Source organism: Rhineura floridana, chromosome 1 (genome assembly GCF_030035675.1).
Source record: "Rhineura floridana isolate rRhiFlo1 chromosome 1, rRhiFlo1.hap2, whole genome shotgun sequence".
In the NCBI taxonomy this organism is placed as follows: domain Eukaryota; kingdom Metazoa; phylum Chordata; class Lepidosauria; order Squamata; family Rhineuridae; genus Rhineura; species Rhineura floridana.
Window position 1 is genome coordinate 145,806,972 of NC_084480.1, and position 12,421 is coordinate 145,819,392.

At 41.0% G+C, this 12,421-nt stretch overlaps 1 protein-coding gene across 2 annotated transcripts; it reads right to left on the reverse strand.

Moving 5' to 3' along the window:
- Positions 1–2,856: 2,856 nt before the first annotated feature.
- SPINK2 (serine peptidase inhibitor Kazal type 2) lies at positions 2,857–11,318 on the reverse strand. 2 transcript variants are annotated; one of them, XM_061623213.1, is made up of 4 exons: positions 11,188–11,318; positions 10,747–10,790; positions 7,222–7,331; positions 2,857–3,057 (listed from the first exon to the last, which is right to left on the reverse strand). In XM_061623213.1, exons 1-4 carry the CDS (start codon positions 11,228–11,230, stop codon positions 3,009–3,011), a joined length of 246 nt encoding a protein of 81 aa, XP_061479197.1. In that variant the 5' UTR covers positions 11,231–11,318; the 3' UTR covers positions 2,857–3,008. The 2 variants fall into 2 exon arrangements, with proteins under 2 accessions (XP_061479197.1, XP_061479281.1); XM_061623297.1 differs by lacking the exons at positions 10,747–10,790; positions 11,188–11,318 and adding an exon at positions 10,848–11,032.
- Positions 11,319–12,421: the final 1,103 nt, after the last annotated feature.

The window sequence follows — 12,421 nt, forward strand, 5'->3', positions numbered from 1 at the left end:
TACAGTGTAGATGAACAGGGAACAGGAGAAGCCAAAAGGGAAGAAGTCCACAGTTAGGATGGGATGTATCAGGAGTAGTTACTGTGAGGTAAAGGTTGAAAAGGGGAAGATGGCATAGACACGTGATGGACTTTGCTGCAGTGATGGCAAAGGTAACATTTTCTTTTCCAAAAAGTGTTGGCTAAAGGAGCTGTTCCATATGGCGAACAGTTTATTGAAATGAAAGACAAGCATCAAGTATTATGCAACAGTTTGATAAGCTAAACACCATTGCTATGTTTGAGTTTACTAGTTATAACACCAACTTTGTCTGGATACATATTTGGATGGCATATATTGATGTATGTGTAAACTAAATTGTATGTATAGATGTTTAAATGTTCTGTTAATGTGAGCTGACAGGGTTTTTTGTTTTTTCTTTCTTAATTAAATTGCATTTAAACAACCAATTAAAAAAGAAAGACCTAGCCTAGCGTAGCCTAACTGACAATAAGGTTGCTGAAACATGTTTCAAACCACTTTAGTAATAAAATCTTTCATATCCAGGCAGAGAGACACACTTCAAGTTCAGTCCAAGGTAGTACTGGTACTCCTAGCCCTCTGCCACAACTCTTTGGGGCACATCTACTCCCCTGATTCAATAGTAATTCCTCCAATCTGAGGCAACCTAGAACTACTGTAGCTCTCAGGGAAGGGCATCTATATCTGAATCTGTCAAAGCTTTGCAGAAGGTTCTACTAACGATTTGCTGATAACTAAGTGGCTACTTCAAAGAGCATTACCAGCAAGATTCTTTCTAGGAAACTTTAATAGTAAAATGGAGCAAACCCAATACATTATCAGTAGATATCCTCTTCAGCCCTGGGTCCTCCTGACAGGATGCTTGGGAATGTGTGTTCATCAGCACGGGTGCAGCTACCCTCCCCCAACACAATTCACTCCAGACATGCTTCTCCTTGCATCAGGTTACAAATGGTCTATGGGTTGCATCCCAGCCAGCATCCCTTAAAGGCTAAAGAGAAGGACCATCCAGGGAACCCTGCCCCTTTGTCCTGCGAGTGCTACTGCCACTTCGCACATTGTACAATTGTACTGAATGCTGCTTTTGGCTTAGTCAGCAACAGCCCTCCCTCATTGTAATAGGTGGATGGCAGCACAGCACTTCTAAGCCAGAAATACCCCTCCCATCAGCAAGACCTCTATCGCAAAAGCTTCTAGAGTGCTTTTTAATGCCATGCTGAATGAGACTGAAGCAGTGTGCAAGGAAGCAGGAAAGAGGCTACAGGTTTCCCAGGGGTGGGGTGGGAGGAGAATGAAATATGAGACACGCATCCCCCATCACATGCATGAGCTGTGAATACTCTAAATCAAGGCTAGAGCATTTACCAGTGGCAACATGAGTTATTTGTTCTGTAAAAAAAGAAGTTGAAAAAACCTTTCTCCACCGCATTCCTGAGTAATCAGATCCAGGTATCCTCAAAACAGTATGAAACTGAGTACAGTAGGGCCCCGCTTTACGGCATTCCGCTTTAAGGCATTCCGCTGATGCGGTGGCTTTCATTTTCAATTTTAAAGGTATTTTTCGCTCTTTTGCGATGTTTTGCGCGACGTGGCCCATTATAGTGAATGGGGTTCCGCTTTACAGCAATTTCCACTTTATGGCGGGGGTCCAGAACAGAACCCAACGTATAAGCGGGGCCCGTCTGTAATCCATATAAAACAATTAACCAAACTAGACCTTAAGCCAGTTCCTAAAGCCATTTACAAGCAAACTAAAATCAATTATGGGCTTAACCCATAATCATATTATAAACAAAAGTCTGTTTGCAAGTTTGCTAATACATTAAGATTGATTTTGCATACAAGACCTATCATTTTTGTGCTTCTCCCATGTTATTTGAAAGTAATTATTGCAGTAGAACAAAAACTAGAAGGCAGGCATTTGGAAATGTAGATTTTATGTTCTCATTAGAAGTGAAGCAAGTGAAAACACCCAGGGACTGTCAAATAAATCAGTGACAGCTTTAAATATCAAAATGCAAAGTCTAATGCCAGTTTTCTAAAAATGTAAGTTTATCCAAAAAATACAATTTTTGGGTGGCCCACAACACCAAGAGAATCTACTGCAGAACAATTCATTTTACTAAATGCCAAATTCAACAAGGTTCCTCCCTGTCCCTCCCATCATACAGCAGTTTAAAAAGAAGAAGCCAGGAGACAGTTCACAGATCTCCCATGTCACTTGCATTTGGCCTTAGGTGGCCCAAACAGTGACGTAAGTAGATTTATGTGGAATTCAGCATGTGTTTGCAAAATTGGTGTGTGTGTGTGTGTGTGTAATATCTGCTTCAGACCAGAGAGTTACAGAACTACCCAGTTGTTTGTCCTTCTGCTCAGACTGTCCTCCAAGGCAGATCTGATCCCTCCAGAGATTCCTACTTGGCTTGCTGACACAGCTATGCTGGATGCACACATTCTTTCCCTCTCCCTGAGGCCCTGTGAGACCATGCATTGTTGCTCAAGAAGGAACCACCCATTAACAAGTAAATGCTGTTGGCAATCCCAAGTGGCCTCTTCCCACTACAGCAATCCCTCTACATGTTCCACATCAGCTTAAAGCAGCCACACGATTCCCATGTGTTCAGCTTGCAACTTGTCTCACATTTATCACATGTAGAAAACAAAATCATTGTGACTTGAAACACAAGCCCTGGACTCCTACTGGGAGGAAGGGCAGAATATAAATGTAATAAATAAAATAAAATAAATAATGTGGGCAATTTCCTAAGATTGTAATTTATGGCTGTACCACAACACACAGACAGCATCCTATAGATATATCAAGCAACACACCTGTTTGTTCAACAGAATACCTGTATTAAGCAAATTCAGAAGTTGGATAAGGGCAAATGAGTTTACTTCTGTTGTAGCAGTTTGGAAGGTACTTTTAAAATGTGGTTTCAGCTACTGAGCAGGGTACATATGTCTTCTCTTCCTTAAAGCTTGTCTCATGTGCATGAGGTCTTATAGGCAATTTGTACATCTTTCTCATGTTCTCTGTAAGAGAATGAAAATAAAGGGAATGTTAAATGCATTAGGGTGCGAAAAAAATTGATAGTACCTAACACATCACAATAATTAGTCTTCCACTCTAAGCTACCTGTAGAACTGCAGTTGACATTCCACGTGTATGTGTTGGGGGGGGGAGGTGAATAGCACTTTGTATACAGATCCTGCAATATTCCATCCATGCTAGCGGGTACAAAAGCCATTTGCGCAGAAAAGGGACAATTCTGAGGATGCCATTTCCCCCCAGTTTTTCGTCCTATCAGTTATTTGTGCGTAAAGTACTTTTTTATTTAGGAGGCATTACACAATTTGCTAACTTTTTTTAAAAAAAAAAGTATGTTGAAGTGTTTTAGAACTAATTGAGCAATTGGTACACACACAAAAACGTGGTGTGCTAATCTGACAACAAATTTTTAAAAGTGATTTTGAAGTGCTATTAATATTTCAATTTTTTTTAAGTTGTGAAAAATATTTAGGGCAAATTTTAGAAAATTAACAACAAACAGAGCAATCAGGCCCATGGGAAGCCAGTGGAAGAGCCGGTGGGAAGGTCTGTGGCATCCAATTGCCATTTGGGAGCATCCGGGCCAGCAGGACATGGGCTCAACTGGGAGATGCGTGCAGGGACCAGAAAGTGAAAGCCTGTTCTCACAAATACCCTTACAGGGGAGTAAGCAATCTCCATAGATTTACATTGCAATTATTTTCTTAAACTGACCTTTTTCTCAGTGTAACTTTGGCCTGGATCAGGACCCATAAGAGCTCACCAAACAGGAGTTGGATGTTGCATAAGTCTCCCCAGCCCCTCCTACAACATGCACCCGGAACACCCCTTTTTCAGGCCTTCCTCTGGCATCTACTGGGCTGGGCTTCCCTGGTGGACCCCCAGCTGAGCCACCATGGCTCACCTAGGGCAAGGGGTTTCTGCTGGTGGAGCCCGGCTCAGCTGGGATCCTGCCAGCTCAGCCGGGAGTCCACCACATCCATCTCCCCTCAGCCTGGTGTAAACATGAGTAGGATTGTGCCCCAAATTGACAAAATGGCACTAACAGAAAAAGTAATTGTTTTGTTGTGTGCTGCCTTGGTTTTCTTTTAGTGAGAAGCAGCATGTAAATATTATAAATAAATAAATGTATATATTTGCCAAAGTCAATGCAGAGTCATAAGCTCAGTGACCCAGTATGTCACTGCACACATCAAAAGTTACCTCTTTCAAATAGAAAAAGATGTAAGAGTAGCACAAAGGAGATCTAAACCTCTTGGACATTGTGCTACTTTGCCTTTCCCACAAAAAACAAGTTTGATTTTCTCAAGTCTGAAAAGACACCCAAGAACACACCGGGGGGGGGGGAATGGGACACAAGAGAATAACAAATTTGATTTACCACATAGTGTAGATGCCCCATAAAAAGTGAGTGAACAAAGAATGATTGTTCCAAGGTATGCAGCTAGTGTGGAAGCGGCCAAATTCCCAACCCAGAGAAGAATAATTTTTTGCAAGAATACTAATCGAATCACTTCCCCCTTCTGTTTATGTTAAACGTCACAACTATTTTCCTTCACTGGAGAAAAAATACCATCCAGCTACTATCCTTCACTGAAGAATAGGCACCATGCAGATATTATTGTAGTGATGTTATAGGTCTAATAAGGAAACAAGGGAAGGTTATAGGATAAAACTGATACTTACCCAACTAATCTCAAGGAAATGAAATAATGGAAAGATACATGGAGCATTTTTAATACTGCAGAGATGGCAGAAAACCACCATAGCTTTCATGTAGAGACCATTCCTACAATGTGTAGTTGAGACAAGTGCTCATACGAGAATCACACTCAATCAGTGCAGTGGTGGCTGGTGTTCATTGGGACTGGTAAAGTGGAGCCAGAGCCAATTATAGGTGGAACAAACTGAATATAGTTTTGTCCCCACCCTCCTCTGTGCAGAGTTCTACAAGGGCAAAATTTAGATTGAGGAGGAAGCTGACAGCCAGGTACAGCTCCTGGGATGGCTATAAGTAAGAAAGCAGGCAGATGGGGCAGTGCTCCATTTGTCCTAATGGACAAGTCTCCACTGCAGTCGGTAGCTTTGCCATCATATATTACACTTATGTTCTAGCATTAGGGTTAAACATGTATTGCTGCAGCTACAAGCCATGTGTTGGGTAGCATAGAGGTGAGCACAAAAAAAATTCCTTTGGGATGACTCCATATCTGGACTTGCTCTCAAACTCTGACTGGCTGCCATATTTGGAATAGAAAATTAACAAGCTGGGGGCCTGAATGCCAAGAGCAGTTGCCCATTTAAGCTGGACAGCATAGGAATGGGTGTTTAATAATATCTCCCCTTTCTGTATCACCCCAAACCTGATCATTATAGCTTTATATCACTATTGGAATGGGGGGGGGTATCAGGCTTGGCTGTGCAACAAGGTGTTTAGGCCAAGTAGTACTGCATTGGGAAGAAGAGCAGTTGATGCATAGGAACCTGTGCAGTCCATCCTATGTCAAGAAGGCTCAACATTCTCACCGGGGGGGGGGGATCAACTCCCAAGCCCAGGGCAATTGATCCCAGCTAGGCACAACCCGTGTCTCCCTTACCAGAGCTCAGTTAAACCAACACCAACCCTGCAAGTTAGGTAGACTGCCACCACCCCTTAAACCTGGTCACCCACTCTGGGCCAAGGGGAAAATCAAAGTGCCAGAAATAGACTTGCCAAGGATTCCAAAAGACAAGAGCCAAGAATGAACTCCTTGTCTTGGAGACTTAAGGCAAAATACCCAACTATACGGTAGTCTGTGGCTAAATGGCCAACATGCTGGATTCATAGCCAATTTCCCCCTGAAATGAACACACTGGTAAATAAGAGGTAGCTTTATTGAAATAAAATATAAGCACAAAAATATAGCAGCAAAATAATTCCTTAAACCAAGCACCCCTAGGGTTAGGTAAAACACAAAAGGCAGAAAGTTCAAGTCATAAGCAAAAATAACAAATCTTTCTAGCCTAATCCATACTCACACAATATAGGTAAACCAGCAGAGTAACTTCATGATTCCACATTTCCCCAGAGGTGTATAGCCTACATAGCAGATGGAAGATGGAACCCCAACATCAGGTAGCACCAAGAAAATTGGGGAACAAAGACCCAGAATCTTAGTTCTATTTTTATGGGAAAATGCCCAGCAACAGCCAGGAATTAATTAGCCAGTCAGGGAGCTTTCTGATGAAATCTTCTAGAGCTTTCACACGTAATGATTACACGCTTCTCCAGCCTTTCCAGGCCTGTGGCCTTGAAGCACCAGACTCAGGCTGATAAGCAGGTGTTCTTGCCCTCTGCCTAATTAACTGAGTTCAGCTGTGAGAACCAATCGTCTCATGGCCTCCCAGAGGCCCTAATTCAGGCAAGATGTTCCCACCTCAATTCCTTGCCACAGAAACATTTTAGTTAACAACCTTACAAACCAGGCATTCTTGACATCCTGAACCTGAACACTATAGTGTAGATTTGTAGAAGGCTCCAGGTTCAATTCCCACTCCCTCTTTTCATTGCTGTCAGGGTTTTAACTTCTTCTAATGTTCTGTTCACACAGGATGGTGTAAAACATATACAGCCCTTCCCAGAAGGGTTTTTTTTAGTCTTCCAAGGATGCAGGAACCCCTGCCTTGTCTGTTACTGCCCTCTACTGGTTAGTATGGGGCCACCAAGTTTGCTATTAGAATGATTTATGACTATCTTGTTCATTTTTCATGTTTTCCTTCCACCAGCAGCGTGGGAATCAACTTGACAGTGTGAATCATATGGACCTCTTAAACTTTTCTGCAGTGCACCTGTACCATTTGTGCTACACTGTAATCTGGACTGTGTTTTAATCTATGAATGGCTAATAAGTAAATGCCACTGACTGGCTTGACTCTGGGGACTGAACTTGCTGGTATTTTAGTCCCTTTCAACTCTATTAATCCATGATTTTCTGAGACTGGCTAAGGTGGAGAGGGGATATCAGAATTAAGAGATTGTTCATTTAAACAACAATGAACATTTTGAACACTTCCAAGAGCTTCAAAAGTATGAATTAACTAAAAGCTCTGGTTGACGATTGACTAAGACTACCTCAGACAGAGGATAAGATCAGTTCGTTTCTAGTTACCTGTTTGAAGCACAAAGTATGCACTCATTTGCGTATGTTTCTCCATCAGTCCCACAAACTGGATTAAAGTTCCTTGGGCATCCAGGCAAAGAATACAAGTCACATCTGGGCTGGGAATGAACAGATTTACTGACATTTACTCAAAATCTTCATAAAGCAAGCATACCTACTGAGGATCAATTTACACAACTCAAGTGGCATGCTGAAAACATAAACTGAATAGATCTGAGGAGACTGACATGTAGCAAAGCTATCCAGTGATAGGTTCTCTGCATGTTCAGTTTCCAAGTCCATCCACATATTACATTAGTTCCATTCAATTCACATTTGGCAGCTCTGTAGGGATATAATCACTGCAAGCTGAATTCCACACTAAATATGAAGTGAATCAACAGCATAGTTGCACCAATATCCTCAACATGCCAATTTGGTTTTGTGAATTAGCCCTTGTATACATTCTGGACTTTAGACTGGAGAGACCCAGTTGCAAACCACAGCCATGAAACGTACTGGGTGACATTGGGCAATTCACTTCCCCTTAATGCAAGGCTTGGTGGAAGGCTAAAATGGATGCAACTCTGAGCTCCTGAGAGGAAGCATAAGATACAAAAGCAATACATAAATGCAATTATCATCCATTCCTTTCTCAGCATTTGTGCAGGGCTATTAGACACCACATGTCTCAACAATTTGAGGGAGTCTGTGTCACTACAGTACCTGCACACTGATTACTCATCACCTGCTCAAGCTAAATGTACACACACATATGAAAATGTACTATTTTTTCCAAAGTACAGCAGTTTTACAAATAAGTCTATCAAAGTTACTAGCCCACAAACTATCTTACTAGTCCACCAGCTAGCATATGTGTATATGTCAGTCATATGGAGCAGAAAACCCAGAAGGTGTTCAATAGGTACTAGGAAAGTTTAATAAAATGAGTACAATACAATTTGGGTATAAAACCTCACTTTGGGACTACTGTGAAAACATTGCTATGGACAGTGATTCAAGACAAATTGACCCCATAACAACAAATATCCTACTCTTGTTATAATCTTTGGACATAAATATTGACTTTGTATACAAAATAACTCAATTATTTTAAAATTTAACCTTAAGCAGTTATTTCCTTTCGTGGTTTCAGTTTTTAAATGTGTCTTTCTGTCTTAAGCACATGGGCACAGAGGTAATGTAGTTAGAGAAATTAAAAATAAAATATCAAATAATATCACTGAGGAGACCCAAAAGTAAAGTCACGATGTGGTAAAGCAAATCTCCGTTAAGCACAAAGAAATTGGAGATATACTGAATACTGTATAAAAAGTGATTGCGAGAAGGATTCAATTTAGATGTTCTAGGTGAAAATACTAGCAAAACAGCCACTATGTGTGACAAGTAAATGTAAGAAAATAAGTATTGCGTTTGCTTCAAGTAGGCTATTAACAAGAGTAGATTAGCTCCTTTTAACAAAATGCAAAGACTTAAGTTCATGATGGACCTTCACCCCCATCTCTGGTGTTCACAAAGGCTTTCTCATCAGTGTGTCTTTAGTAATCTGGAAATCCTTAACCATTCACCTTATATAAATCTCCACTTCTATGATTCTGCTAGTTAGAAGGCAAGGACAGCAATCCTATTCATACTTACAAGGGAGTAAGTCTTCCTGAACACCAGGGAACTTACTTCCAAGTAGATAGGCATAGAGGATTATACTGCAAATTAATCTTTATACATTACGTCAATTAAACTTGGAATGACTGCTAGAAGTTATAATATCTATCTTAGATTAACTAACATGCTTAAGCCTCAGATAAATAAGAAAAAATGCAAAAATTACAAAATCATATAAGCAGGTCCAGTAAACAAACTAACAATTCCATCAGAAGGCAGGCAAGCAAAAATACAATAAGTTTTTAAACCTTTAAAAAAAAGATTTTAAAATATTTTTTTCATATGTTTTTAAAGATGTTTTGTTTTAATATATTTTAATATCTGTTTTTATGATGTTTTAGAGAATTTTAATTTGCCACCCTGGGCTCCTGCTGGGAGGAAAAGCTGGATATAAATTTAATAAATAATAATAATAATAATACAATTGCTTTGAGATTTTTGCCCAATTGAGGATAAAAAAGGACAAGGAGTTTTAATGAGTTGAAGGGGGTGAGAGCAGCTAGAGCTCCAAAGCTATTTTCATAACTATCATATTGCAAGAACCTTTTTTCTGGTATATTCTAACTGTATTCTAAGCTAAATATTTGGCTACCCCTCCGAGTGTGTGAATTACCTTTCCTTCTCTACTGACCAGCTATCTGTAGTCCCCACACACCTACCATTAAGGGGCACAATTTCCAGCTGAGAAAGAAACACTTTCAGACACCTAATGAGCTTGCATAGACCTTTTTCTTTTTTTGGATGATTGTTAATATTTAGAGAAGTCATGTTCATAAGCTGTGTAACTATTTTTGCTGTTGTGAGATGCCTTTATAAGAAATGAAATTCCAATGGATAACAGATAACATTTTCCATGACTCACAGATCATTTGCCACTTTCTTCAACTTAGTTAGGGGGCTAATTCATTAAATTCTACATATTTATTCAGAAGTTGTGTTTAATGGGACTTATTCTTGAGAAAACATATAAGCATCGGTTTGGACCTTAAGTCATCCATCAACATGGTCCAACCCACAAGATCTTCAATCTTGCACCTCTTCTAAATTGGTTGTGTTGATATATATATGTATTGTTTTTTACTTTTGTTGTACGTCGCCTAGAGTGTCCCTGACCCGGATAGATAGGCGACTGAAAAATAAATTTTATTTATTTATTTATTTATTCTATACACTGAGTGCTGATATAAGGAAATTTCTGTTCCATTTTTAGTCACTGACCTCCACAATTACACCATGGTTACACAGACTTTTTGATACTCTTTGCCACTATCTGACTAGCTTGATGTCCAATACTGCATGCTAAGCTTAGGGATGGACAATCAGTTTATTGCTAGTCTGCATCAATTTCATGGGTGCTTCTTCATAAGTCTGTTCCCTTCCGTTCCTGCAGTAACTTGGGATATTTTAATCCACACAAAATTTATTTAAATACATATTTTATCACAAATTGTGTATTTAAATATGTATTTTATCTCAGTGTATGCATTTCTAAACGTATTTTATCATAAAATACTTTCTAATATACATTTTGGTATGTTCTTGGAGCAGAGAATTATACTGAACAACTAGAGATGTGAAGTCCAAATAATAATTATGTTCCTATTCATGTATTAGTCCAAGAGGTGTGAAATAGGTCAGTTTCACTTAAATTGGTCAGTTTCACTTTGGACTGAACAAAGTTTAACCCCTAGCTGAGGTGCAGCACTACACTTCTCATTTTACAAACTAAGCATTAGAACAATCTTCCCCAACCTGTTGCTCTCCAGATGTTTTGGATTATAACTTCAGCTGACAGGAGTTATTTAAATACTGGGCTCTTCTTGGTAAGTTTGCCCCTATTCCTAAACTTACATCTTCAAAGGCACTTTCCCCAGGAAGAGGCATCAACAGGAGTCCTAGGTGGGGGGGGAAAGTCACAGGTTACTGGAGCCACACGCCATTCTCGCACATACCATGAACACACCTCCCTCCTCTTCCCCCGTAGGCACTGTCGTAGAGTTGCCAGCTGAGTAGGAACCACCGCCCATCTCCTAGGTTGCTCCTGTGCCCTTAGCTTGATGTGGAAAACCTTACCGTACCGAGGTTGCGACAGGCACGGGGAGAAACATGATTCCCCTGCTCATATACACAGCTCAAAAGGCTGAGGAGCAAAGACTGGTTGAAATAGTTGACAACCCTGCCCTGGTTACCGTGGCAACGCATCCACTTCTCCCCCTTTCCCCCCTCCTCAGCGTCTACGGAGGCAACCGCGGGGGGGAAGAAAAAAAGGGCGAAGGAGGCCCGCGACGGTACCTGCCATCGCCCACAACAGCAGCGGCAAAACCGACCGTCTCATCCTAGCGGTGGGAAAAAGGGAAAAGGGAGCGCCGCTTTAAGGAGTTGGCGCGCGAGGAAAGACCCCGCCCCCCTCTCGTGCCTCTGCGCTCCCTCGCGCAGCGCGTGTGGTCCGAGTGACCCGCTGAGGCGAGGAGGAAACGCCGCGTGACGGCTGGGGAGGAGGCGGCCGGCGCGCGGACTCATCGGCGGGGGAGAGCCGAGCTTCGCCCCCTGCCCGACCGGCGGCGTCCAGATCACGTCAGTTTGAGCGTCTCTCTCCCACCCACGACAAGCTTCTTCTAAAATAAAATAAAAATCAAAGACAAATAGAAGAACACCACACCCGCACTCCCAAATGTCCTCCAAGCGCCATTCATTTTAAACTCAGAGAAGGAAGTCTCTAAAAAAAGAAAGAAAGAAATCAAGACATTTCTTTTAGATGTGTAGAAATATCTCTTTTCAAAAACCACAAAAATTTTGCTCTAGGTCAGGGGTTCCCAAACTGGTCCGTAGTGGTCTGCGAGCTTCCTTCCGGTGGTCCACAGCATGTTCACATTTAAAATACTGATTTTTAATTGTATTTTTATTGCTGCTTTTGTTTCTTATATTTTGTATTCTATTGTGTTACAATTAGCTTCCCGTAGAACTCATATTTATAAGAAATAAAAGAAGCAATAACAATGCAATTACAAACCATATAGCACCTAGCAAAGCACATTACAATTGCTACAACAGGCGGGGGGACATTAAGTGGTCTGCCAAGACCATCAGTAATTTTCAGGTGGTCCATGGGGGAAAAAGGTTTGGAAACCACTGTGTGATGATCCTGTATTAGTGTAAATAGGGTAAGTGCTGTTTGTTTAGAAGATACATGGTAAGTGGAGTGAAAGAGGAGGGGGAGTGAATGGGCAGTAGAATGCTGGATGATTGGCTGAATGTTTAAAATGGCTGACAGTATAAAAGGAAGAGTGACAGTGGAATCTGGGGGAGAAGAGAAAGAGTGGGTTGTTTGGTGGGTTTGAGAGAGTGGTTTGTCAGGAGAGCGTGGAGAAGGAGGGGGGTGGAGTTCGGATTAGTATTAGATAAAACCATATGCTTATGTGCCTTATGAAGAAATCTTGTTAGCTTGTTATCTGTGTTATTTAATAAATACTTAATTTGGTTTACCAAAGGCCTGATCCTTGGCTGGGGTTTCACAGACCAGAAGGGA

Bases quoted from the DNA above. Each gene is read 5' to 3' on its own strand.
- SPINK2 (XM_061623213.1), bottom strand. From the start codon at position 11,230: ATGAGACGGTCGGTTTTGCCGCTGCTGTTGTGGGCGATGGCAG. The intron at 7,332-10,746 runs GTAAGTTTAGGA...GTTCATTCCCAG, and splicing joins GGGAAAGTGCCTTTGAAGAT to CCCAGATGTGACTTGTATTC. The intron at 3,058-7,221 runs GTAACTAGAAAC...ATTCTCTTACAG, and splicing joins ATACTTTGTGCTTCAAACAG to AGAACATGAGAAAGATGTAC.